The sequence below is a fragment of the Geotrypetes seraphini genome, chromosome 7 (genome assembly GCF_902459505.1).
Source record: "Geotrypetes seraphini chromosome 7, aGeoSer1.1, whole genome shotgun sequence".
NCBI classification, from domain to species: Eukaryota; Metazoa; Chordata; class Amphibia; order Gymnophiona; family Dermophiidae; genus Geotrypetes; species Geotrypetes seraphini.
The window spans coordinates 22,467,683-22,495,680 of NC_047090.1; the positions used below are offsets into that span (position 1 = coordinate 22,467,683).

Below are 27,998 nucleotides of genomic sequence, written 5' to 3' on the forward strand. Positions count from 1 at the left end.
CGTATGAACCAAAGACCAAGTGGCAGCTTTACATATGTCCTCCACAGGAGTAGACCGGAGGAAAGCAACAGAAGCTGCCATAGCCCGGACCTTATGCCCCGTGACTCGACCATGGAGCGTGAGACCAGCCTGAGCATAGCAAAAAGAAATACAAGCAGCCAACCAGTTGGACAAGGTGCGCTTGGAAATAGGACGTCCCAACCGATTAGGATCAAAGGACAAAAACAATTGAGGAACCTTCCGATGAGACTTGGTACGTTGGAGATAAAAGGCCAACGCCCTCTTACAGTCAAGCGTGTGAAGCGCCGCCTCACCAGGATGAGAGTGGGGCTTCGGGAAGAACACCGGAAGAACAATGGACTGATTGAGGTGGAAATCAGACACAACCTTAGGTAAAAATTTAGGATGGGTGCGAAGAACCACCTTGTCATGATGAAACACAGTAAAAGGTGGATCCGCAACCAAAGCCTGCAACTCACTAATCCGACGAGCGGATGTGAGCGCAAGCAAAAAGACCACCTTCCAAGTGAGAAACTTAAGATGAGATTTGTCGATAGGCTCAAAAGGAGGCTTCATCAGTTGAGCTAATACCACATTAAGATCCCAAACTACAGGAGGAGGTTTCAGAGGAGGATGAACATTCACGAGAACCCTCATGAAACGAGTTACCAGAGGATGAAGAGAAAGAGACCGACCCTCGATATGCCGATGGAACGCCGCAATGGCACTGAGATGCACCCGAATGGAAGTCGTCTTCAGCCCAGACTCAGACAGATGCAACAAATATTCCAGCACCGAAGACACTGGAACCGAACTCGGGTCCAGATGGTTCGAGGAGCACCAGGATGAAAATCTGGTCCACTTCTGGGAATAACAAAGCCTAGTCGAGACCTTGCGCAAGGCTTCCAAAATCTCCCTCACCGACTGAGAAACAGGAACCGAAGTCAAGTGGAAAGGAACCAAGCGGTCAGATGTAAAGACTGAAGATTGGGATGTAACAGCGAACCCCGACTCTGAGACAGCAGAGAGGGAAAAACAGGCAGAAGCAGAGGTTCCCTTACACTGAGTTGAAGGAGCAGGGAGAACCAGTGCTTTCTGGGCCAACGAGGCGCAATGAGAATCATAGTGGCCCTGGTCGATTTGAGATGTACCAACGTTCTCAAGATCAGAGGAAAAGGAGGGAACGCATAAAGGAACCTTCCCTCCCAGTTGAGTAGGAAGGCATCGGCCTCGAGACGGTCCCGGGAGTGCATCCGAGAACAATAGAGGGGCAGTTTGTGAGTCTCTGGGGAGGCAAACAGATCCACCTGAGGAGTCCCCCAGCGGTCGAAGACCTCGCGTAGAACCCGGGAGTTCAGCGACCACTCATGCGGCTGGAGAAGACAACTGAGTTTGTCTGCCAGACAGTTCCTCTCTCCCTGAATGTAAACCGCACGCAGGAATATGTTCTGGGAGACCGCCCATTCCCACAGGCGCAGGGCTTCCCGGCACAGAGACCAAGAGCCCGTTCTGCCCTGTTTGTTTATATAATACATTGCCACCTGGTTGTCCGTCCGCACGAGGACTACCTGATCGTGTAGCAAGTGGCAGAATGCTCGAGCCGCCAGAAAAATGGCCCGAAGCTCCAACACATTGATGTGACAAAGACGGTCCTCTGCCGACCATAGACCCTGAGTCCGCAGACCGTCGAGATGAGTCCCCCACGCGTACTCCGAGGAGTCCGTGGTCAGGACCTTGCGATGCGGAGGAACGAGAAAGAGCAAACCCCGGAAAGATTGGAAGAGTTGGTCCACCAACGGAGCGAGCGTCTCAAAGAAGGAGTCACCGTTATCGGACGAGAAACTGGGTCGCGATCCTGATGCCACTGCGAGGCCAAGGTCCACTGAGGAAGCCTCAGATGCAAGCGGGCGAACGGAGTAACATGGACCGTCGATGCCATGTGGCCCAGAAGAACCATCATGCGCTGAGCCGATACTACAGGCATCAGCGAGACCTGACGACTCAATCGAAGTAGGGCCTCCAACCGAGGAGGGGGGGAGGAACGAACGAAGGCGAACCATGTCCAGCACGGCTCCAATAAACTGAAGGGATTAAGTCGGGCACAATTGAGACTTGGGAAAGTTCACTTCGAACCCCAGACGTTGAAGGAAGATGATAGTCTGTTGGGTCGCTGAGATAACCCCCTCCCTGGTCGACGCTTTGATCAGCCAATCGTCCAGGTAGGGAAAGACCTGTAGCCCCCGAGATCTCAGGGCTGCAGCGACCACCACCATACACTTCGTGAAGACTCGAGGGGACGAAGCCAGTCCGAAGGGGAGGACCCGGTATTGAAGGTGCAACTCCCCCACTTGAAACCGTAAGAATTTGCGGAAGGCGGGATGCACCGGAACATGAGTATATGCTTCCTTTAAGTTTAGGGAGCACATCCAATCCCCTTCCTCCAAAAAAGGATACAACTCCGGAAGCGACAACATACGGAACTTCTCCCGGACTAGGAACTTGTTGAGCTTCCGGAGGTCCAAGATGGGGCGTGAGTCCCCTGTCTTCTTTGGGACCAAAAAGTAACGGGAGTAAAACCCCCGCCCCCGTTGGTCGGGGGGTACAGGTTCCACCGCCCGAAGGCTCAACAAGGCCCTGGCTTCCGCGAGGAGTAGAGGAAGCTGGGCTCGATTGCACGGAGAAGCCCCCGGCGGATGTTCCGGCGGCGTGGCTAAGAAATTTAGCGAGTAGCCCTCGGAGATGATCCGAAGCACCCAAGTGTCTGAGGTGATCCCGGTCCAGGCCGCATGAAAGGCACGCAGCCGACCCCCGATGGGAAGGGGTTCCGGCGAGAGTGCGGAGGGGGCCCACCCCCATCCGCACATCACGTCAAAAAGACGGCGCCGGCTTGGACGCCCCTGAGGTTTTGGTTGGCCCGCTCTACCCTGTCGCGGGGGGCGCCGGGGCGGAGGCCTCGAGAAAGCCGGCGTGGACTTTTGCGGGTATCGCTGCGGGGGAGGTCTGAATGGCTTCAGCGGCGGGACCCGAGGTTTAGGACGGACCAAGGAGGCGATGGAGCGCTCATGTTCCGACAGTCGTTTGGTCGCCGCCTCCAGGGATTCGTCGAATAATTCCGAACCAACACACGGTAGATTGGCCAGAAGCTCCTGCAAGTTCGGGTCCATATCAACCGTACGGAGCCATGCCAGCCGGCGCATCGCCACCGCAAAGGCAGAGACCCTCGAGGCCAGTTCAAATGCGTCGTAAACAGCGTGGAACAGGTACAGACGCAATTGAGACAAATTGGCCATGAAAGCAAACCCCTCCTTATGGGAATCTGGCATGACCCCATGATAACGGGGCAAGTCTTTCACCATGCGTCGAAGATAGGAGGAAAATGTAAAGGCATAATTGAGGACCCTGGTAGCCATCAATGAATTGGAATAGAGGCGGCAACCAAACTTGTCCAGGGTCCGCCCTTCCCGTCCGGGAGGAGCTGCCGACCAAAACCCTCGAGGGCTGCGATTTCTTCAGCGCCGACTCGACAAGTAACGACTGGTGAGACAGTTGTGTCTTCTCGAAGCCCTTACATGGGATGGTCCGGTACTTGGACTCCATCTTAGACGGCACCGCTGTGACTGTAAGAGGGGATTCCAAATTCCTCAGGAAGGTCTGGTGAAGGACCTTATTGAGAGGCAGCCGAGGAGTTTCTCTCTGGGGAGTGGGCAAGTCTTGCTCCTCCAAAAACTCTTTCGTATATTGAGAACCCGCGAGTAAGTCCAGGTTCAAAGCACGTGCCATATCCTGCACGAATCTGGAGAATGAGGAGGGCGGGGAAGGAGTTCGAGAAGCCCGCGCCGCCAAAAAGGAGGGGGAAACCTCACGGGAATACTGAGGCTCCCTATTAGACCTCGACCCCCAGGAGGCCACATCCAGGGACCTTGAAAGGGTCGGGGATCGCCTATGCCCCGAGGAGCCCTTGGGAGAAGTCCCCGGGGTACGAGGCACCGAGGCATGTCCCCTCCGTCTCGGCGAGGAGCCCCTTGAACCCCTGCCCTCGGAGGAACAGAAAAGCCTCGGGTCGTCGAGGCGGAGCTCCGAGACCCGCAACGTCTCACCCCCGGTCGGCGAGGAGCGACCGCGTCTCCGGGGAGAACCCCGTGAACGCTTGGGCTTCCTCGGCCGACGCTTCGCTCGAGGCCGGTCCGAGGGCGAGGAGCCCCGGGAGGACCTCGAGGAAGAGGAAAAAGAAGAGATCCTCCTAACCCGATGCACCTTGTCCCGAGGCCGCACGCTCCGCTCAGGTTGGTCAACCGAGGCCGAGGTCGAGGGCAAGGTCGGGGTCGTCTGGAGAACCCCGGGGGCCGAAGCCGAGGGGACCGAGGCCGAGGCCGCCGACGCCGGAGCAGTCGAGGACGAGGCCGGAGCAGTCGAGGCCGCAGCCGGCTGCAGGTGTGCGAGGGCCCCGGACAGCTCCGAGGCAATCAGCGCTCGGAGCAGGTCCTGGAAGACCGGAACCCCCATCATGGCGGGTAGGTCCGGGGCCATCAGGTGCTCCCTGGAGGGCGACCTCAGTCTTGAGTATTCCCTCGGGGTACCCGACTTCGACACTCGGGGCGGGGCCGAGGACGACCCACCCGCCGTCGAGGAGCCCGAGGATGGCTTCTTCACAGACCCTGGAGTCGAGGAAGGAAGCGAGGACTTACCCTGGGCAGGCTTCGTCGAGGTCACAGGCTTGGATGAAGCCGAAGGTCGCGGCGAGGTCGAGGTACCCGAGGCCGAGGTCAAGGCCGGGGCCGAAGCCGAGGCCGACGTCGAGGCCTTTGCCGCCGCGGGGTCCACAGCAAAGAGCTCCGGCATTCAGGCACGGCGTCTGCGGAACGCTCGAGACTGAAACGTCGAGCACCTATCATAGGACTCGGTAGGATGCTCAGGACCCAGGCAGAGCAAGCACCACCGGTGTGGATCGGTGATAGAGAGCAACCGATCACACCGGGTGCACTTTTTAAAGCCCGTCAAGGGACGGGACATGAACTCGAAAAATGGCTGGGAACGAACGATGTACCGCGGCCGCGGCTACCGGGAGCCCCCGGAGCCGAATGAAAAATAATTTATTTTTTTTTTTGACGATAACTGAACACACTAACGAAGAAAAAAATAAAACAAGCACAGCGACCGAGAAAACGACTCCGACGCGGTGTCAGAAGGCAAAAAAGAGAGAGCACAATTTCCACAGGGCTTCTGGCTCCGCGGAAAAAACTGAACTGAGGACCACGAGGTGGGGATGCGCCCTCTAGTGGGCAAGAAGGCATGCACATGCGTGGTGCAGTGTAGCAAACTTGAAACTTCAATCAAGTTTGCTTGAAAAGCTGTCCGTGCTGGGGCTCCGTAGATGACGTCACCCACATGTGAGAATATCATGCCTGCTTGTCCTGGGATAACAGTACATGTTAATTCCTACATTAACTCTTTAGTGCACTTCAGTAAACAGGCCCTAAAATGTACAGTTTATGTTGAATTGCTTAAGTCTTGGGTACGTTATGCTGTTATATTTATAGATCACCATCTGTGACCAATTTCATCTCAAACCATAAGACCAAACTATTCCATTAATATTCTCCAGTTCCCTTTAGGCTTCCAGCTATTAAGGTCACATCTCAACACTGTGTCAAATAAATCCAAGTAGTTTAAAATGTGTCAGAAAGCCGAGCCTGAATGCCAAGCAGAAGAGCAAGTTCCGAAAAAGACTTAAAATCTAAACAAGTGCTATATTGCTTTACCTGATATGGTCTCGTACGCACTGCATGAACACTTCTATCATCACCACCTTCATTAATAAGAGAATACCAAAGTACATTTCAGAAACCAAAAGCCAAATGTTAAGGACATTAATCATGCTAAAGAACAGGCTTGGCTAGAACTCCAATTCATTGTATGTCATTAGAGACATGTATCAAATTGCCTCTATGCTTTTAAGGATGGGTTTTAAAACCTTTCAGAAACTAGCAGAACATTGTAAATTCAGGAAGTGTGTAATGTTAACAAGTTAATTTTCTAAACAATAAAAATGTACATACCATATAGAGGCAAGTGATGGACCCACAAATATCAAGTTTCATTAAAATTTGTTATACTGCTAGTTACTTCTAGGCAAGTGTGCAATAATAAAATAAAATATGGAAAACAAACATTGGCACTTAAAATACAGATAGACATAACATTGTTTAAGTTAATTGCATTTGATTACAAGGGGTTAGAGGGGAGAACTACAGTTTTGAATAGGAAAGGAAAACATTTAAGGTTAGTACACTACGGGAGGGAAGAATTCCGTTTGTGTAAAAGATATGGAGAAGAAATGAAGCTCATAGATCGACTGCATCCTTGAATAAAAAGGTCTTCAGGTTTGATTTAAATTTAAAACCAAGAAAGAAACTGCAGATGGAAATGTACAAGGACAGGAATCTTTATTTAAAAAAACATATAAATTTGCAATCATTGGAAAATGACTCTCATATATATGGAGTGTGGACTCCATATATATGAGTCATTTTCAAAGGATTACAAATTTATATGTTTTTTTTTAATAAAGATTCCCGTCCTTGCACATTTCCATCTGCAGTTTCTTTCTTGTTTTCGGTGTTCGTTTTTTTTACTGCAGATTCGTTGGATTTTTCTTTGTTTTGCTTCTCCGATTTAAATTTATCCACAGAAGTTTCTTCACGGAGATAGGAGGGCATGGAGTTCCATAATTGTGGGTCTGTGACTGAAAATATGGAGGAGCGTGTAGTATCATAAATTATTTGTTGCGGTGTGGGTATTACTAAAAGGTTCTGATTTTGCAATCTTAGGGCTCCTTTTACTAAGGTGCGCTAGCGTTTTTAATGCACGCACAAGATTACCATGCGCTAGCCGAAAAATTACCGCCTGCTTAAAAGGAGGCAGTAGCGACTAGCGCGCGTGGCATTTTAGCGCACACTAAGTGCACGCTTAAACCGCTAGCGCGCCTTTGTAAAAGGAGCCCTAAGTGTTCTTGAGGGTGTATATGGGATTAGTAATCTGTTGATGAATTCTGGCTGTTTGGAGATACAGTGGTGCCTCGCATAACGGACGCCTCGCACAGCGAACGCTGCGCACAACGAACTTTATGTCTTGATCCGTACAACGAACTTCGTTTCACACAACGAAGTCGCCCGAGCTGCATCCTTCCGCGCAGGCACTGCGCTTAACTGCCCTCTCTCCGCCTGGTTCCCTCTTGCCCCCCCGACTCCCCGACACAATCGGGGCAAAAAGGAGCCCAAGCCCTCTTGCCCCGCCGATTCCCCAACTCCCCACACAATATCGGGCCAGGAGGGAGCCCAAGTCCTCCTGGCCACGGCGACCCCCTAACCCCACCCTGCACTACATTACGGGCAGGAGGGATCCCAGGCCCTCCTGCCCTCGATGCAAACCCCCCCTCCCCCCAACGACCGCCCCCCCCCAAGAACCTCCGACCGCCCCCCCAGCCGACCCGCGACCCCCCTGGCCGACCCCCACGACACCCCCAACCCCCTTCCCCGTACCTTTCTGTAGTTGGCCGGACAGACGGGAGCCAAACCCGCCTGTCCGGCAGGCAGCCAACGACGGAATGAGGCCGGATTGGCCCATCCGTCCCAAAGCTCCGCCTACTGGTGGGGCCTAAGGCGCCTGGGCCAATCAGAATAGGCCCGGGAGCCTTAGGTCCCTCCTGGGGGCGGGGCCTGAGGCACATGGGCCCAACCCGACCATGTGCCTCAGGCCCTGCCCCCAGGAGGGACCTAAGGCTCCCGGGCCTATTCTGATTGGCCCAGGCGCCTTAGGCCCCACCAGTAGGCGGAGCTTTGGGACGGATGGGCCAATCCGGCCTCATTCCGTCGATGGCTGCCTGCCGGACAGGCGGGTTTGGCTCCCGTCTGTCCGGCCAACTACAGAAAGGTACGGGGAAGGGGGTTGGGGGTGTCGTGGGGGTCGGCCAGGGGGGTCGCGGGTCGGCTGGGGGGGCGGTCGGAGGTTCTTGGGGGGGCGGTCGTTGGGGGGAGGGGGGGTTTGCGTCGAGGGCAGGAGGGCCTGGGATCCCTCCTGCCCGTAATGTAGTGCAGGGTGGGGTTAGGGGGTCGCCGTGGCCAGGAGGACTTGGGCTCCCTCCTGGCCCGATATTGTCGGGGAGTTGGGGAATCGGCGGGGCAAGAGGGCTTGAGCTCCCTCTTGCCCCGATCGTGTCGGGGAGTCGGGGGGGGCAAGAGGGCTTGAGCTCCCTCTTGCCCCGATCGTGTCGGGGAGTCGGGGGGGCAAGAGGGCTTGAGCTCCCTCTTGCCCCGATCGTGTCGGGGAGTCGGGGGGGCAAGAGGGCTTGAGCTCCCTCTTGCCCCGATCGTGTCGGGGGTGCCAGGGACCACACGGAGTCACCCACCGTACCACCCGATTCGGGTAAGCGCAGGTATCGGTGGGTGGCTTATTTGCGGGGGGGGTGCCTTATTTTACATTTTTTTCTAAAAAGGGGGGGCTGTCTTATTTGATGGCCCTGCCTTATCATCGGGGAAACACGGTAGAAAAAAAAAAAAAAATGAACAGTTAAGTCCCAGTTTTTGCCGCTGAGACTCTGCCCTCTCACTGTAAAATTAGACTCTACTTAGTCTGTCTTTAAATTTAAAAAATGTGTGTTGTTTTAAAAAACAATTATGTTTTTAGATGTATCTAAATAAAAATAATAACCAAAAATTTATCTTTTTTATGTCATCTTAGCATATTTTATGCTACAGAACGAATTATTTTTTTTAACATGTATTGTTATGGGAAAACGCGTTTCACATAACGAACTTTTCGCATAACAAACTTGCTCCTGGAACGAATTAAGTTCGTTGTGTGAGGCACCACTGTACTTGTTTTAAAGGCTAATAATAAGATCTTATAGGTTATTCTGTAAGAGACAACTACAAAACTACAAATTATTTTTTACAGTAGTCTATATTACATAAGGCGAACAAATGGAAAGAGTATATTATCAAGAAGGGTGTTATCAAGAAGGGTATTACAACCAGAATGAAAGAAGTCATCCTGCCGTTGTATCGGGCAATGGTGCGCCCGCACCTGGAGTACTGTGTCCAGTATTGGTCACAGTATCTTAAGAAGGATATGGCAATACTTGAGAGGGTTCAGAGGAGAGCGACACGAATGATTAAAGGCATGGAATACCTTTCATACACTGAAAGACTGGAGAGACTGGGGCTCTTCTCCCTGGAAAAGCGGAGACTTAGAGGGGACATGATAAAAACCTACAAGATCATGAAGGGCATAGAGAGAGTAGAGAGGGACAGATTCTTCAAACTTTCAGAACATAAAAGAACAAGAGGGCATTCGGAAAAGCTGAAAGGGGACAGATTCAAAACGAATGCTAGGAAGTTTTTCTTTACCCAGCGTGTTGTGGACATCTGGAATGCGCTTCCAGAGGGCGTAATAGGGCAGAGTACGGTGCAGGGGTTCAAGAAAGGATTGGACAATTTCCTACTGGAAAAAGGGATAGAGGGGTATAGATAGAGGGCTACTGCACAGGTCCTAGACCTGTTGGGCCACCGCGTGGGCGGACTGCTGGGCACGATGGACCTCTGGTCTGACCCAGTGGAGGCATTTCTTATGTTCTTAGTGTCGTTTGTTGGTTCTGAATCAAGTATGGATTTTCACCTCTTTCACCAACCCTTTGTCTCGGAGCATAAACATACCAGTAAATGCTTTGCAATGGAAAAGCCTACTGGCAATCTAATGTATCTTGCTAACTAGAAAATTTATGAGTCAGATTACCAAAAGGTTAGTGTCCTTATCATTATGCCTAAGGCACACAGACGGAATTCAAAGTGCTAGGATGACATCAGCCTTTCTAGCACAGACTAGGGAGACCCAGGGTACACCTGTCGCTCCAATGTCAGTAATGCAGTTAAGCAAGCAGTATATAAACCACTGCACTTTTCAGTTTTGACTCCCAAGCAGATTGTTAAAGTATGACCAATGTACAGTCTGCCTTTTCAAGCCAATACAATGAGAGATATAAAAAAATAACACACAATTAGAATTCAAAGCAACATTACCCATAATTTAACACAATAGGAAAACATTTTCAGCTGAATGCTTAGAGGAGGCTAATATCAGCAGGCAGCCCTCTATCCCAAAATATTAACACTGAAAGGAAATACTTTCCTCTCAAGCCCTTCTTTTTACCATATGCACTAACGTGATGGATTTCAGGTTTAAAAATACTTTAAGAGTTCTAAAAATTATGCACAGCATTTTATAACAGATTGCATAGGCTGAGAAGGCAAGAAGCTGCCTATTTCACAAAGGCAGAGTTGCTTAAGCGCATTAATAAAACGCCAATACAAATCACATCTTTCTTTAAAAGAAGCCTGTCCAGACGCAGGTCTAGAATTGTTCACACAGAATTCTTGCGGCAAACGACGAGTATGGACTGGGTTCTGCTCAAAACCCATCAGTAAAAAAAAAGTATGGGCATCCCGGTCACAGTGAGTACTTTTCAAAAGAGCAATTTTATAAACAGTGTTTAGAATCATAGATGCACAGAATGCTTTAATAAAATTAGCTGAAGTGGGATGTGAACAGCTACTCTATTCATTAAGCCAGGGGTGTCCAATGTCGGTCCTCGAGGCCCGCAGTCCAGTCGGGTTTTCAGGATTTCCCCAATGAACATGCATTGAAAGCAGTGCATGCAAATAGATCTCATGCATATTCATTGGGGAAATCCTGAAAACCCGACTGGACTGCGGCCCTCGAGGACCGACATTGGACACCCCTGCATTAAGCTATACCTCTGCTCCACGTGAATGCCCAAGTCTCCAGGAACAAAACTGGCTGTCCCCTGAGCTGGCCTGAGCATTATTATGGACAGCCGGGGGGGGGGGATGACAAAAAGCCGCCACATCAGCTGTTTACAGTGCAGGAATTCTGCAGAACCGAGGCCCTATTATAGAAAAGTATCTTAAGTAAGTCTGAACGTGTTCAGTTCCCAAACCCTTAAGAACAATGCCGGTACCCTCCGCATTAAACTGGTCTACACAGTACGTCTTAAGCAAATCTCTCACCGTCAGTCGCCTTCTTCGTCTCTTTATAACGTGCCCATAGATAATCCGTCATATTTTTCGGATCCGTCGTCGAAGAATACAGCGCTGCGTTAAGAGCGGAGCCAGGCCGCCGCCGGCAAGGCTGGGATCCCCTTCTGCCCCCCTGCACTCCGAGCGCCCTTCGGCAAGCAAATAGCGACCTGCCCCAAACCACCGGTGCTGTGACCTTCAGGTTCATGAGCCTGGCAGACGCGGGGATAGGCAGCGACATGGCAGCGGCAGCCACGGCGAGCCTGAACGCTGAACAGAAAAGCACGCGCTCCGGGCACCTCACAGGAGGCACGCGCTCCGGCTTGGAATCTCGGACCAGCTGTGTGTGTGCACGAGGCAGGAAAAGCCTGGACCGGTGTGATGGAAAGCGCCCCAGCCTGCGGTTATCTCCCGCTGTCGGCACGCGCGCTACTGAGATTTGGGCAGGGAGGCGAACAAGCTTCGCTAGCTGATTACAGCAGAGCCCGAAATCCAGTGGTTGAAGTCACTTCCGTAGGTGTCACGTCCGTGTTTAAAAAGCGAGGGCGGGAATTGCTCCGCTCAGAGGCAGAGGAACGCTTTTTTTTTTTTTTTTTTTTTTTGGGGGGGGGGAAGCTCCGCCCCTCAATAATAATAGTACTAATTGTAATACTATTTTTCCACACAGACTATAATCTTATTAACAACAGATAATGGTTAACCACAAAATTAAACTTCACAAAGCGCACTGTATGCTTCTCAACATTAATTCCTACCAGATTACCTGGTCTTGGTCACACATACAGAACACATAACCAAGTTCCAAATTTATTTATCATTTGATATACCGTCTATCAAGGGATAGCTAAATGGTTTAAAAATATAGCTAAAAAATATATAAGAAAAGACCAAAATAAACCTGACTTGAAAGGAAGGACATGAAAGCATGAGGTGCATAAGGTGGACTATACGTCCCGTTTTGAACGGGACCATCCCTTTTTAAGATCCCCCTGTCCCGTTGTCCCCGCACACAGCTTTGGGATGCCGAAATGTCCCGTTTTCAGGAACAGCGTCCCAAAGCTGTGCGCGGGGACAACACAGGCGATCGGTTCCTGTCCTTCCCTGCTGCGCAAAAAAAAACAACTCTCCAGCACTCAATTGAACCCCCCCCCCCCAGTCCGCCGCCGCTGCTCTCCTTACCTCCCTGCTGCTGCTGGTAATCACCGCCCAGAAGCCTTCTTCCCAACGTCAATTCTGACATCTGAGAGGACGTTCCAGGTCAGCCAGGCATCGATTGGCTGGCCCAGAACGTCCTCTCCGTCAGAATTGACGTCGGAAAGAAGGCTTCTGGGCAGCGATTAGCAGCAGGGAGGTAAGGAGAGAGGCTGGCAATCAGCAGCAGCAGTGGTGGACCAGGGAGGGAAGGAGGTAGGCAGGCAAGCAGGTTGACTTTGGCGCGGCAGGGAAGGAGGTAGGTAGGCAGGCAGGCTGGCATAGTGGGTGGGAGTGGGACAAGGTCTGGAAGGCAGCGAGGGGGGCATGGGAAGGAGGCACTGGGGGCACTAAGGACATGAGAAGGGGCACTAAGGACATAGGAAGGAGGCCCTGGGGGCACTAAGGACATAGGATGGGACACTGACATAGGAAGGAGGCACTGGGGGCACTAAGGACATGGGAAGGGGCACTAAGGACATAGGATGGAGGCACTGGGGGCACTAAGGATATAGGATGGGACACTAAGGACATAGGAAGGGGCACTACAGACATAGGAAGGAGGCACTGAGGCACTAAGGACATAGGATGGGACACTAAGAACATAGGAAGGGGGCACTACGGTCATAGGAAGGAGGCACTGGGGGCACTAAGGACATAGGAAAGAGGCACTGAAGGCACTAAGGACACAGGAAGGGGCACTAAGGACATAGGATGGGACACTAAGGACATAGAAAGGAGGCATTGGGGGTACTAAGGACATAGGAAGGAGGCACTGAGGGCACCAAGGACATAGGAAGAAGCACTGAGGACATAGGAAGGAGGCAGTGGGGGCACTAAGGACATAGGAAGGAGGCATTGAAGGCACTAAGGACACAGGAAGGGGCACTAAGGACATAGGAAGGAAGGAGGGAGGGAATAGAAAGGGACAATTGTTGGGCCTGAGTGCAGAAAGAAAGAAATGAAAGGATACACAGTCAGAAGGAAACACAACCAGAGACTCATGAAATCACCAGACAGCAAAGGTAGGAAAAATGATATTATTTTCAATTTAGTGATCAAAATGTGTCAGTTTTGAGAATTTAAATCTGCTGTCTATATTTTGCACTATATTTGTCTATTTTTCTATAGTTACTGAGGTGATATTGCATATTTTAAAGTCATCTGCCTTGACATCTTTGAAACCCCCAAATATAAATGATAATTAACATTTTCTCTGCGTATAGTGTGCTTTGTAGTTTTTTTAATTTTATGATTACCATTATGAATTAAGATATTATATGTACATGAAAAATGAATGGAAGAGATTGGGGGTGGGATTGGGGGTGGGGCTAGGGCAGGATTGGGGTGGGACTAGGGCAGATTGGGGGCAGGATTGACAATTAATAGATGTCACCTTTTGATGAAAAAAATAAATGGTCACGTTACCTATGCATCTCTTTCCCTCCCGTCCATGAAGCATCTGTCCTTCCCTGCCTTCCCAACCCCCCCATCCTTACAGCATTTGTCCTTTCCTCCTTTACCTATCCCCCAGCCTGTACAGCTTCTGTCATTCTTTGCATAGGCGCCAGCTCTGTGAGTACCCAAGCACCCCCAATATTTCTCAGACCTCATGTGACCAGGACTAGCGTGCAGTCCAGGCAGCTCTACCCCTTCCATCCACCTACCTCCCTTCCTTCCTCTCACCTTCCTGCAGTAGCATACCAAAGAGGTGCTCCGAGGGCCAAAGTCAGGGACTTCTTCCAGCAGCAGCAGTGTTCACAATTTCGCTGACGGGTCCCACCTACTTCTTGTTTCTATGAATGTAGGATCTAGCAGAGAGAAAGGCCCAAAGCCGACAAGAGCAGGGAGCTGTGAATGCTGATCTGCCAACCGGGGAGTCCAAATCCCCTTCCTCAGGTCAGGACAGGATACCATAACAGCAATATACTATACTGTCCTGAAGAAGGAAATTTTGGCCTCTGAAAGCTAATTGAAAAATGGATTACTCCAATAAAATGGTATTTTCTTATTTACCATTTTTGTTTTATTTCTATTTGCCAATTTGTAAAGTGATAATTAGTTGTCAGGATGTTGTTTTCTTCAGATTTACATCTGTTATCTTTATATTTTGCACAGTATTAGGGGCCATGTGTCATTGTTTTTATGGTGTTTCACTGTATGCAGAGTCTGGCTTCTTGGCGGTTCAGATTAACTTTTGTTTACATATTTCTATTTTTACTATTCAATTGCTTATTCCTTACTGGGTGAGGATGTATCTGTGTTCTGTATGTAAGAAAAGGACATTGTTGTCTGTTAGCATTGATAGTGCAGGATTGATCTGTATTAATTTGGCTTGTGTAATTTTACAATGGGTGTATTGATGTTTTAGTGCTGACTGGAAGATGCTGAAGATGCTGCCTTTTCCTAAGCTCACACTTGTGGATTATTACTAAAAAAATATATATACTAGTATTTAAGCCCGTTACATTAACAGGTGGTAGAATAGATGTGTCTGTCTGTCTTTCTTTCTGTCTGTCTCTCTCCCTCCTTGGCCGCTGTCTGTCTCTCTGGCATTCTTTCTTTCTGTGACTCTCCCTGGCCCCCTGTCTGTCTGTCTTTCTTTATTTCTCTCTCTCTCCTTGGCCGCTGTCTTTTTCTTTGTCTCTCTCTCTCTTTGGCCGCTGTCTATCTGTCTGTCTCTTTGGCCCCTTGTCTGTCTTTCTTTCTTTCTGTCTCTCTCCCTGGCCCTCTGCCTGCCTATCTCTCTCTGTTGCACCATGCCTTTCTCTCTGTTGCACCCTTCTGTCTCCCCCCCCCCCCGAGCAAACCAAAATTGCTGCCTGCCCCCAGCACACCCCTCCCCCCAAAGTAGCCCCCTTTCCCTTTCCCCTCCACTTCCCTGTCTCTCTCCCTGCCTGCCTATCTCTCTGTTGCGCCATGCCTGCCTCTCTGTGGCCCCCTTCTGTCTCCCCCCCCCGAGAAAACCAAGATTGCTGCCTGCTCCCAGCACACCCCTCCCCCCAAAGCAGCCCCCTTTCCCTCTCCCCCTCCACTTCCGTCTGTCTTTCTTTCTGTCTCTCTCTCTCTCTGTTGCGCCATGCCTGCCTGTCTCTCCGTGGCCCCCTTCTGTCTCCCCCCCTGAGCAAACCAAGATTGCTGCCTGCCCCCCAGCACACTCCTCCCCCCAAAGCAGCCCCCTTTCCCTTTCCCCATCCACTTCCCTGTGCAGCAGTAGCAGCCTGATGCCTCGCAGCACCCGCACCCTATCCGCTTCATCCAGGCCAGACACCCTCCTGCCATTGCTTTTGGCGCCGCTCAAACCGCCAATGGGCGGCCCGATATGCCTAAGGCCTGATTGATCCAGGCTTCTAGAGCCTGGGCCAATCAGGCCTTAGATTTAGTGGGGATGGGCCAGGAAAGGGCGGGCTCATCTCATTTCCACGAGGCGGGCCTGTCGGATGGACGGCAGCAAGACCCATCCAGCCGACCAACATTTAAAGGTTAGTTGGGGGAGGGAGGTTAGTTTGGGGGGGGAGGTCATCGGGCTTTCTGGCAGGAGGATTGGGCATCCTCCTGCCGGCGATGGGACAGGCGGTCGCGGCCGCTATACTTATTGCAGCAGGGAGATCCCTTGCTGCCATAAGTATAGCGGCCGCGTCTAATTTAACCCGATTCTCTAACCATGGACGCCGGTTACAGAATCGGGGTTTAGTGTAGGACTGATTCTGTATAGGACACCTCTCCTGGGCGTCCTATACAGAATCAGGGCCTCAGAGTTCCTATGAGTGTCGGAAACAGCGCAGAGTATTCAGAGCACCAGCCTATGCTATAAACCGCTATGGTGGTTTTCTAAAAGGGGGAGAGTATATGTGATATCAGACACTTGTATGTGCAAGTTAATCTGGTTGATATTCACTCTTTTTGCAGATTTTAATACCTTTCTCACACACACACACACACACACTTCCCCCTTCCAAATTTGTGGGTTCGGCACTCGCAACCAGTTATTCGCGAGTCTCTCCTCCCAGACCCATCCCTTACTTTTAAATCCTGGTGGTTTGGTGGTGAAGTGGGGCAGGAGCGATTCTCCTATGCTCCTGCTCCGTGCAGAACCACAATAAAAATTGGCTGCCATGAGTATCGTAAGACTGCAGCGGGAATTCACAGCAGCCATTTTTGATTGTGGCTCTACACATGGCAGAAGCTTAGGAAGATTGCTCCTGCCCCACTTCACTGTTGGGCCACCAGGATTTAAAAGTAAGGGGTGGAAAGGGGTGTGGAGAGGTCCGGGAGGTGAGGGTGGTTTAGAGACAGCCCTAAAACTTGTCTGTGACTTTTGTTCTTAATTGCGAGGGGGCTGTGAACCTAACCCCCATGAATATAGAGGGGGGAGTGTTTATTTAACACGGACCAACTCCAACAACTGTTCCTTGGACACAGCTCCCTTTCAAAAAGGCAACAAAAAACAAAGGGACATTTTATAAACACATACTCAAACAACTCTGTGGTACGCTTCTATCTCTGTGGTAGTTAGTAAATAAGCCCCCATATTACTTAAAATATTTAGAAAAATAAATTTATTTATCACAACAAATAACTTTAGATAAGGAAGATTTGTGGTGAGTTATGCCAGAATATGAGAGAACATGTTCTTTTGTCCTTAGTTCTTTATGTTGGCATAATGTTCTTTTTTTATCCTAATATATTTTTATTTTGAAATAACTTTGAGCTAAGAAGACATAGTCTGGTTCAGCAGGATGACAAGGAGAATAAATTTTACCGGATCTCACCAGGTTATATTCTTCCTTGAAAATTGCTAATGATGGAAGCACTGTGAGCATTTTTTCCTTATACTGTAGATTCTTTTTGTACAACATCATAATCATTATGTGAATATAGAGTGTAATTTTTTTTTTTTTACAGAAATATGTAACATAGATGAAAACAATATAGCCTTGTTTGTTCTAATCCTTATTCAGTTTAAAATGTAATTATCAGCTGCTTCACCCCTTAACTGAAATACAACCTCAGGTTAAGGATTAAAAGAAACAAACTTTCAACAAGGCATTGAACCAATAATTAACAATACTTTTATCTGTGCTTCCCAATCTTTTTGTGGCTGTGAGCCCATGATTGCAGCCAAATACAATTCTGTGACTCCAGGGAGATGCACCTATGGAGAGCCCACGGTGACCCCTAAAGGCATGCCTTTTGGGAAGCAATGACTTATAGTGAGGACAGGAGATGCTGAAGAGACAGTTCTCAATGGTGATAGAGCCATAATAGTCAGTCTCAACATGCACAAATATCAGGCTTTGGAGGATTGACACTAAAAGGATGGGCTTAATCGGTGGCATAGTAAGGGTGAGCAACGCTCAAGGCGGTGGTACCTCTCACCCCTGCCGCCACTGGGCGCACACCCCCTTCCCCGTTTAACTTCTCTGGGTGCCAGTTACAGAATCGCGGCTTTGGGGAATTCCTGATGCTCAACTGATGGGGGAGGGGGAATTTCCCTGCTGCGATCGGTTACTACAGTCTAGGCAATGATTGGTGGCCGAAATGTAGGCCAGGGTTTCCCAGGCCTACATTTCAGTTGCCTATTTTGGTATGATTCGCGGATGGGTAGCTGCTTAGATTGCCTAATGCCACTTCGTGGATTGGCCATGCCTACTTTGTTGTTATGTGGCCTAAAGCAGCTTCCTAGCTGTGATTCCAGCAGCCATTTCAGCCAACTTTTATTTAGGCATCGGTAGGCGCTTCAACCCTGCCATTTCTGACTATTGGCAGGGCACCTACCGATGCCTAAATTTAGGCACTGGTTATAGAATTTCCCCCTAAATGCTCCAACGCTGCTCTGACACTCATAGAATTCCTATGAGTGTCAGAGCAGCACTAGAACATTTAGTGCTCTAGACCAGTGTTTTTCAACCGCTGTTCCGCGGCACACTAGTGTGCCGCGAGATGTTGCCTGGTGTGCCGCAGGGCCGCCGGGCCCGGAGCTGACAGGGGGCCCGAGGCAGGGGCGCCAGTAGCTCGCCAAGGCAAAGTGAGTCGATCACCCAGGACTCACTTTGTCTTGGCAATCTAATCTATCGAGCCGATAAGTCTTCTTCTCCCCGACGTCAATTCTGCAGTCGGAGAGGAAGTTCGGGCCAGCCAATCGCTGCCTGGCTGGGCGGAACTTCCTCTCCGATTGCAGAATTGACGTCAGGGAGAGCATGCGTCGGCGTCGGCTTTGGGGCCTGTTATCCATTGGTGGGGCCTGTTCCCCGATGGCAGCGGCAGTGGCAGTGGCTTGGGGAACGGCAGGGAGAAAGAAAGAAAGGGGGCAGGCAGGGAAACAGAAGGAAAGAAGAAAAAAAAGAAAGAAAGGTCAGGGAGAGAGGAAGAAAAAGTTGGGGGAGGGAATGAGGTGTGGAGGAGAGAAAGCATACAGGCTGATAGAAGGGAAGAAAGATTGGATGCACAGTCAGAAGAAGAAAGTGCAACCAGAAATCACCAGACAAGGTAGGAAAAATGATTTTATTTTAAATTTAGCAAAGTGGAGGCAGTATTACCACAGTTTTCAAAGGAATTTGCCCAAATAACTTAATAGTTAACTGGGTAAATTCCCAGAGATGAAAACTTCCCTTCACTTACTATGCACAGTTCTGAATTTATATCTGCTGTCTATATTTTACAATATGGTCACCTTTTACTAAACCGCAATAGTGGTTTTTAGCGCAGGGAGCCTATGAGCGTCAAGAGCAGCGCTGGACATTCAGCGCAGCTCCCTGCGCTAAAAACTGCTATTGTGGTTTAATAAAAAGGATGGAGGGTATATTTGTCTATTTTTGTATGCTATAAAAACCAAATACAGAGAGAGACTGAGAGCTGTTGACAAAGAGCTACGTGTGTGTCTTTCTTCGATTCCAGCCAGAATATCAGCTTTGTGTTCAGCCAAACAGGCCCAGGTTTCGCACTGAATAAAGTATTTTATAATTTTTATTTCGTAATAAAGTAATTATAAAATACTTTCTTTGTGTTTATTTGATTCCTATTCAAGAGAATTACTTTATATATAGTCAATATAGGCAGAGAGTTAAATTTTTTAACATTTTCTAATGGTGGTGTGCCTCGTGATTTTTTTCATGAAACAAGTGTGCCTTTGCCCAAAAAAGGTTGAAAAACACTGCTCTAGACAACAGTAGAAACCTCTACCGCAGCTTAGTTAAAAAAAAAAAAAAAGGGGTGGGGGGACAATAGTAGAAAAACCCTGAGTAACTGTGAATGAGTGTCATAGCTCAGTAGTGGCCAGTTCCATGTTCCCAGCTGGAAGTCCAATTAAGTACAAAAACTGCTCACCAAATCTATGTATATACCTTGTCTAATTTTACACTACCAAAAAACAAAGAAAGAATATTCAACCTCAGTGCTAGGAAAATACTAAAAAAAAAAAAAAAAAAAAAAAAGGCAGCATCCACTATAAAAACTACATAGCCCTGAAAATAATTTTATGCTATGAGCTCATCAAAACATTTTATAATTGGCTGCTTAAAGATTATTGCAACAATTTAGCTGAGACATGTAAAGTACAGAATAATGGGAAAGAATCTCTCAGCCTACCCGGTTTGAATAAGACAAAAATTAGACAAAATTATTGCACCATTAAGACAATTTATATAAATAGTGATTGATGTAATGTTTTTCTTTACAGTTCTCAGTGCATGCTGTCTCCTAAATTGTATTATTTTACCAACCTGTTTTCTTAGAAACCTCTCTCCAAATCTGATGTCTTTTGGGTGGCAGAGGTGCATGAGGAGTTGGATATCTACCTGGCACATTGTACCAGGCTGATCTGTGTAGGACCTTATGGCTGCCTGACCCAGTTTCTGGTCTGACAAAAGTAATCAAGGATTCAATTGTACTACAAGGGCCTATGAGGGAATTCTGACATATATATATAGGTTGACAAGCAGCACTGCTTTGAGAATGGCTCATCACTGAATTAGCCCTTTTGTGGGGAGACCATGAAAACTTACTCACTGCACTTTTGGGGGACTTAATGCTTGTTCGATCTGATAAATTCTTGTTGTCTTGGTGACTAGATACTGCAGTTTTGACATGACTCTGCTGTGTAAAGAAATCTTGCTTAGAAGCTTGTTGATCTGAAGTTTCATACTCTGTTCTTAGTATATTATTTAATATGTAGTCTGAATTTGAAGGATTACATAATTCTGTGCTCTTAGTCTTTTGGAATTTCACAGCTTTGCCAATAGCTGAAGATCTTGCATTGAAACAGTTTTGAGGTTTAATGCTCCATTTCAATCTTTTTTGCCTCCAAACATTTGCCTCTCTGACTGTGGAATCGGCCCATGATCTATCACTCCAGTGTTCTGTCTCAATCTTTTTCAGCAAACTGAAAATTAAAGTTAGAGTAAATATATCTTCATGTCATTATATAGTATGACATCCTATATAATAAAACCCTAAGGGTTTCGTGTTCCCTGCCGCCGTGGTGTGTGATCCGTGGCCGTGTTCCATTTTAGAACCCGGCGGCAGGGAACACTCTGGCCACTCCCCTCCTCCCGCCCTCACTCACCAACCGCTGCTGCTGGAGGAAGCTGCAGGCAAGCTCTCTCCCAGCGGCGCCAGAGCCGCATCATCGCCGCCCAGTACCGCTGCCGACGCCGCTCTTCAAAGGAGCCTGGTGAGAATAGCGGCCGCCTGTAATAAACTTCGCAGGCCGCTCAGCACCTCAGTAGCACGTTCCTTCTGACGTACGCAATCGCATCAGAAGGAACTTGCTACTGAGGTGCATAGCGGCCTGTGAGGTTCACTACAGCTGGCCGCTATCCTCACCAGACTGCAAACAAACATGCTGGACAGAGGAAGCAGGTAAGGGGCGCTGATAGGCCAGGGAGCAGGGAAGAGGGACAGGGGGAGCAGGGAAGAGGGACAGGGGGAGCACGGAAGAGGTGCTGATGGACGGGGGAACAGGAAAGAGGGAAAGGGGGAGCAAGGAAGAGGTGCCGATGGACGGGGGGAACAGGAAAGAGGCTGCAAATGAACATGCTGGACAGGGGGAGCAGGTAAGAGGCACTGATAGACCGGGGAGCAGGGAAGAGGGACAGGGGAAGCACGGAAGAGGTGCTGATGGACTGGGGGGAAGGGAAGAGGGACAGGGGGAGCACAAAAGAGGTGCTGATGGACTGGGGAGCAGGGAAGAGGGACAGGGGGAGCACGGAAGAGGTACTGATGGACTGGGGAGCAGGGAAGAGGGAGCACAGAAGAGGTGCTGATGGACACGGGGACATAAAAGGAAGGGAGAAGGGCTACTGCTCAACAGGGGGAGTTGGTGGTGGACAGCGGAGGAAAAAGAGACAGAAAGAAAGAGACAGACAGAAAGCAGCCAAGGAGAGAGAGAAAGACACATCTATTCTAGCACCCGTTAATGTAACGGGCTTAAAGACTAGTTATATATAAGCAAATCTTACCATCGCACTTCAAAAGTTAGAGGATGCTCAGAACCAAGACTACAAATTCTGTAATCTAATGATCTTCTCAGAATTTCAGCTATTTCTTCTTTAGTATAAAAACCAGGCTGACCATGCAGTAATTTTCCTATTGGAAGTTTTAAAACAAACATTTTAGAACAAAAATATAGTTTTAACTTAATATTTTAGTTTAATACATTGGGAGCAATTTTCAAAAATTAAACAAGTAGAAGTGTTGCAAAGTTGTTGTATATTTTAACCCACAAGTTTTGCACCTGCTCTCAAAAGAAAAGCATGCCCTTAGCTTCCTCTTGAGACTTGCCTAAAGACAAAGTATATTTAGAGATTTGCACATGTTTTTATTTGCAAATTTTTTCTCAAAAAAATCTGAAGTCATTATTCAGATTTGTCTAGCTAACTCATTTTGAATATCTGGAACCACAAATAAGATACATTTTTATTTGGAAAACTTGTCTTCTGGCCAAAATGTAAGATAGTTAAGTGAAAATTTTGGTTTTTACCAACCCAAGTGCTCCTCCAATTGAAGCCCCACTCCTGAAGGCCTTCCCTAGTTCCACTGAACAGCCCCGTCTCAAGTAAAGCTCCCCCAATGAAAGCCCACTACTCCAAGATCCTCCAAATTAAAAGGCCTCCCACCCAGTACGACCATCCATAAGTAGCCCCCCAATCCATACTTAAGCCTCTCCCAGGCCTATTTTTAGGTGCTCTTGATAATCAAGTGGGGTCTGACCAGGAACAATCTTCAGTAACTCCTGCCCTTGCCAGCACCAGCTTCAAAAAGCTACCTAGCAGTAGTATTGTGGGTTCAGGGCTCCGTATAAGCCACGTTATGGATTTTACATCATAATGAAGTGTTTTGCATGCTTTGCATCTCATTACTATGTACTGCAGGGAAACCTAATTACCCACCCCTGCATTATGATAATGAAACCTGCATTAGAGCCATTTAACATGGGTTATATACAGACCATGGGTTAAATCTGTCGATAGAGACAAAGAAACAGAGTACCATCATTTCTGGGTTGTAAGTCGTGTTTTTTTATATATAAAATTGTGGGTGTGACTAATGCGAATCCCTCTGCCACGTCACCGATGACGTCATCAGTGACGCTTCGCCGGCAGGAGAAAGCCGCGAAGCAGCCTGTTTAGCTTGTTGTGGCTGCCGACACTACTGGAGGGAGGTTGTCAACTCGCTGGGAGGGTCGGGAGGGAGAGATAGGAGGGTCAGCGGGGCCTGAATCCAGGCTGCGATCCCCTGTCCCGTTGTCCTCACTCACAGCTTTGGAACGCCCTCTCTGAAAACGGGACATTTTGGGCGTCCCGAAGCTGTGAGTGGGGACAATGGGACAGGGGATGTGAAAAAGGGACTGTCCCATTCAAAACGGTACGTATGGTCACCTTAGCTAAAGAGGACTCCAGTTTGATATAAAGGGCAAAATATGTTTAATAATGCATTACTTAAGCAAAGCACATGAATATATATATATTTTGCATACTAAACTTTTATTTTGGGGCTAAAGAGGACTCCTGTTTGATACACTACTCAAAATGACTGTGCTTCAGAACAAGTGGACGTGTCTGATGCACAATCTTTACATCATTGTGACATCATCAATATGCACCTAGATGGCAGAATGCCACTAAAAATAATAGGAACCCCTATCTAAACAAAAGCTCCTGTGGCTCAATGTTTAAAGGCACTTCTTCTATCTTCCACAGGTCATGGGTTCAAATCCACACAACCCCCATAGTACCTTAACAGCTTCTTTTTGGTCTCATAAGAGTATGGATTGTAGACTTTGCCATTTACATTAGCACTCCGCTGTTTCCTGGGTCCAGAGGGAAACTTATTTTTACCCTGAGATGGTTTATAATGTCCTAAGGCAGACATGTTAAGCTCTGGCCCGCAATGTAATAAAATTTGGCCCACCAGACAATTACAAAATGTCACTTAAGCTGGCCTGCCGGTAGACAGATACAAGCGCCGCATCAGCTGTAGGTTCATACAGCTTCCCGGTCTCACATTAAAGTAGCCTGCAGAGGATCGCTGGTCAGCTGTGGTGATCCTAGCAGGCTGCCATAGCCTCAGCAGCACGTTCCCTCTGCCACAGTCCTGTACGTCAGAGGAGGAGCGGGACCACATCAGAGGGAATGTGCTGTGGAGGCCGATGGCAGCCTGCTAGGATTGCTACAGCTGACCGGCGATCCTCTGCAGGCTGCTTTAATGTGACACCAGGAAGCTGAGATGGAGGAAGTGAAAAAACAGAGGGCCAAATCTCTGGCCAAAAGGAAAGATGCCAGACCTCTGGGGGAGGGAAGGGAAATGGAAGGGAAGTTAAAAGAAGACCCTGGCAAGCGAGTTATCAGACAACCAGAGCCTGAGACCACAACATGATTTGAATAATGATCAGACAACAAAAGGTAGAAAAAATAATTTTATTTTCTGTTTTGTGATTACAATATGTCAGATTTGAAATGTGTATCCTGCCAGAGCTGGTGTTAGACAGCAAGCGTGAACTAGGACCGAAAAGAAAGAGAAAAAGTCTTTTTTTATTTATTTTGTTTACATCACAGAGCCAGTGTGGGATTGGAGAGGGTGTAACCCTATACTTCTACTAAGATTAAGGGGTCCTTTTATTAAGCTGCACATTTAGTGCTTGCTAAATCGGTTAGCGTACCTTAATAAAAGGACCCCTAAGTATCTTAATAAAAAAATTTGGCATACGACTTAGCCTATGTCTTAGATTTCGTCCCCTTATGTCAGGGGTGTCAAAGTCCCTCCTCGAGGGCCACAATTCAGTCGGGTTTTCAGGATTTCCCCAATGAATATGCATGAGCTCTATTAGCATTCAATGAAAGCAGTGCATGCAAATAGATCTCATGCATATTCATTGGGGAAATCCTGAAAACCCGAATGAATTGCGGCCCTCGAGGAAGGACTTTGACACCTGTGCCTTATGTGACTGAGTTTGACACCCCTGTCCTAAGGTATCATCTCACATGGCAGGAACCCATGCCTATAAGAAAGTGCCCGTGGCTCAGTGGTTAAAGACACTGCTTCCATCTTCCAAAGGTCGTCATGGGTTCAAATCCCAAGTATGGTCAGATCCCCCAGCACATATTCCTATTTTTTTAGTGGCATTCTGACATCTAGATGCATATTGATGATGTCACAATGGTGTCAAGATTGTGCATCAGACATGTCCACTTGCTCTGAAGCACAGCCATTGTGAGCAGTTTCTCTCTCTTTTTCTTCTTTTAACTTTTTGGAAATGAGGTTTAGTATGCAATATACAGTATGAGGCTCATAACTGAAACAGGAATACAGTGGTACCTTGGAATCCGAACTTAACCCGTTCCCGATCTCAGTTCGAGTTCCAAAACGTTCGAGTTCCAAGACAATTTTTTCCATTGAAAATAATAGAAACTGGATTAATCCATTCCTTGGTCCCACAAACTCAGATTGACAGCACAATAGAATCACTTTAATCTTTTATTTTATTTTTTACAGTCTAGCCATGAGATTTTGCTACTTTTACGTGCAAGCCATCCCCCACGGAGTTACAAGTTTCTAGAGCAGCCCTTTAAAGGCAAGTGCCTTCTATTTTTTGTTGTTGTGTTTTGCTCTCTCAGATGGGGGAAGGGCAGAAATGAAACGGAGTAGGAAAATCTTGCAATGTGAAAAAGAACAATAAGAAACCCTCTCCTCCAAGCAATTTGACATATTTTCAGCCCAAGAGGTAGAATAAAGGTACCGCCAAAAAAAAATAAGGATCAGACATCAGAAGTGCTTCAAAACAAACAGGGAGAACGGAGGGGTGGGGGTGTTAGAGATCGCTGGGGCGTCTAGGAGAGTTTCTGGAGACAGGAGGAGGAGACATGGCGAGAAGGGGCTGGAGGAGTCCGATTAGCAGCTGCAGTGCTAATTTAGGTGGGATTTTAGATGTACATTGGTACCTCGGAATCCGAACGCCCCAGCAGAACCAGTCTCCCTCTCCACTCCTCACGAAACTTACCTTCCCCACCTCTCTGGCAGCATGGCTTACACAGGAGATCGGAGGGGGCGACTATTACCGGTGAACTAGCATGTGCCACTTTTAATTTCGCCTTCACCACCCGCAAAACAGCACAGAGGAGCTGGCTTTTGCCCCATGTATACAGGCGATCGGGAGCTGCTGAGGAGTTTCACGGAAAGGAAGTACCGAAATCTGCCAGTTCTCGCTCCTCTGCTGTAATAATAATAATTTTATTTTTTCTATACCGCCACAATCTTTCAACTTCTAGGCAGTTTACACTGAAGAGAGCTGGACAATCAGCGAATTACAGAATACAAATAGCGAAAATATCACTGGACAGTCAGTGAACTACAGAATACAAATAGTAAAAATATACATATTTCTCAAAGTTATCAGTATGGTGTTATTAGTTTTAAAATGGTATCCGATTAGGAGATAAATCTGTCGAACTGTGCTGTCTTAATTTCTTTCCAAAATGCGCCGTAGGTCAACCTGGCTCTGTTGATGTAATTGCCTAGCCAGGTCTGCTGTTTGCAATCAGTGATCCTTGGATAGGCAAAAAGATTACAATTTCTGGTTGTCCTAGTGGGAATGTGTATTCAGGGTTTTCTCACAAGTTCGGATTTCAAAGCAACATTCGGATTCCAAGACAAAATTTACTAAAAAAAAAAAAAGTTTGGATTCCAAGTTCTGGGGCGTTCGGATTCCGAGGTACCAATGTACATCTAAAATCCCACCTAAATTAGCACTTGGACAATCAAAAAGACAGGTCTTCCATGTGCCGATAATTGAAACAGGTTTTAGACGTATCTAAAAACAGCTTAGGCCTTTTCAGTGCTACTTTACGCCCAGAGCTGAAAGGGGTGTTTTAGGAGGAGTGGTGAGGGCAGGATTTGGGCGGGACGTGGGTTGACCTAGACTTAGTTTTACAGCAAGTATAACCAAAAGTTTAACAAGACTGCCTAGATGAAACTTGTACATAGTGACTTAGGCGATCTAAAAACAGGTCTAAGTGCCCAGAAGGTATTCAAAGTGAGCAGATAACCACTGCAGACACAAAGTACAGACCCCCACATACTCCCCCAGTGATCACTGACCCCCCCATACCATAAAAATCAGAATAAAAATGTACATACCTGCCTCCAGAACATCAGCACCTGGCATAGGAAAGTCTAGTAGAGCTGCAGAGGTGGCGTAAACAGTCTGGGGGGTGGGCTAGTGAACTATAGAGAGGAGGATCCAGGCCCATAAGCCACTCTAACCACTGCATTCATGGTGAAACATGTGCACCTCCCAAAACCTCTCAAAATCCTATTGCACTGCCATATAGGTGCCACCTGCAGCATAAGGGCTATTGGGGTGGTAGATAGGTAGGTCTAGTAGGTTTTGGGAGGCTAACCATGACCTATAAGGGAGTTGTGGTGAGATGTTTATGTGGCACCCTTTTTGTGAAGTTCACAGCAATGCCCTGTAAGGTATCCCACTACTCTGTTGCCATGACTGGGTGGCCAGTCCATCACTTTGCTGACCCCTCCCACATCCAAAAGGTCTTGTTGTAGGCATTTTTGATTTGGATGAATTTTTGGACGAGAATGGGGTAGACGACTTAGTGGTCTGGACGATCAAACGGCTGGATGTAGAAGTAGACGATTTTCAAAAATACGAAAAAAGAAATATTTTGAACATATTTTTTGAGAATGGACTTCTGACTTGTCTGACTTTGGGTGAGTGTAGGGAGTGTGTAGCACACTTTGGGGAGTGGGCGATTTTGGGGAGTGTGTTGTGCAGTGGTTAAAGCTACAGCCTCAGCATCCTGGGGTTGTGGGTTCAAACCCATGCTGCTCCTTGTGACCCTGGGCAAGTCACTTAATCCCCCATTGCCCACCGGGAAAGACAGGGAAAAATGCTTGAGTACCTGAATAAATTCATGTAAACCGTTCTGAGCTCCCTTGAGAGAATGGTATAGAAAATTGAATAAATAAATAAATTAGGCCCAAAACGGACTTAGATGTATTTTTTGATTATGCCCCTCCACATATTTTTTTTCATGTGCTTTGCTTGAGTAATGCATGATTAAACATATTTTGACCTTAATATCAACCTGGAATCCTCTTTAGCCCCCAAATTAGAAGCTTTAGTATGCAATATATATTTTTTTCTTGTGCTTTGCTTGAGTAATGTATATTAAACATATTTTTCTATCATTATCAAATAGGAGTTCT

General features: G+C 47.9%; 2 protein-coding genes across 6 annotated transcripts in view; both read right to left on the reverse strand.

Annotated features, from left to right (window-relative positions):
* Positions 1-11,611, reverse strand: part of NT5DC3 (5'-nucleotidase domain containing 3) — a 95,012-nt gene extending 83,401 nt beyond the window's left edge. For 2 of the 4 annotated variants that reach the window (XM_033951749.1, XM_033951748.1), the window contains exons 1-2: positions 11,082-11,611; positions 5,760-5,806 (exon numbers count right to left, since the gene is read on the reverse strand). In XM_033951749.1, coding sequence (XP_033807640.1) covers positions 5,760-5,806; positions 11,082-11,331 — 297 coding nt within the window. In that variant the 5' untranslated portion in view covers positions 11,332-11,611. The remainder of the gene's footprint in view (positions 1-5,759; positions 5,807-11,081) is intronic. The other 2 variants (XM_033951746.1, XM_033951747.1) reach the window with 2 other exon arrangements.
* Positions 11,612-19,720: 8,109 nt separating this feature from the next.
* LOC117363650 (putative tetratricopeptide repeat protein 41) overlaps positions 19,721-27,998 on the reverse strand; it is a 201,004-nt gene continuing 192,726 nt past the window's right edge. For both annotated transcript variants that reach the window (XM_033951744.1, XM_033951743.1), the window contains exons 15-16: positions 21,740-21,866; positions 19,721-20,661 (exon numbers count right to left, since the gene is read on the reverse strand). In XM_033951744.1, coding sequence (XP_033807635.1) covers positions 19,995-20,661; positions 21,740-21,866 — 794 coding nt within the window. In that variant the 3' untranslated portion in view covers positions 19,721-19,994. The remainder of the gene's footprint in view (positions 20,662-21,739; positions 21,867-27,998) is intronic.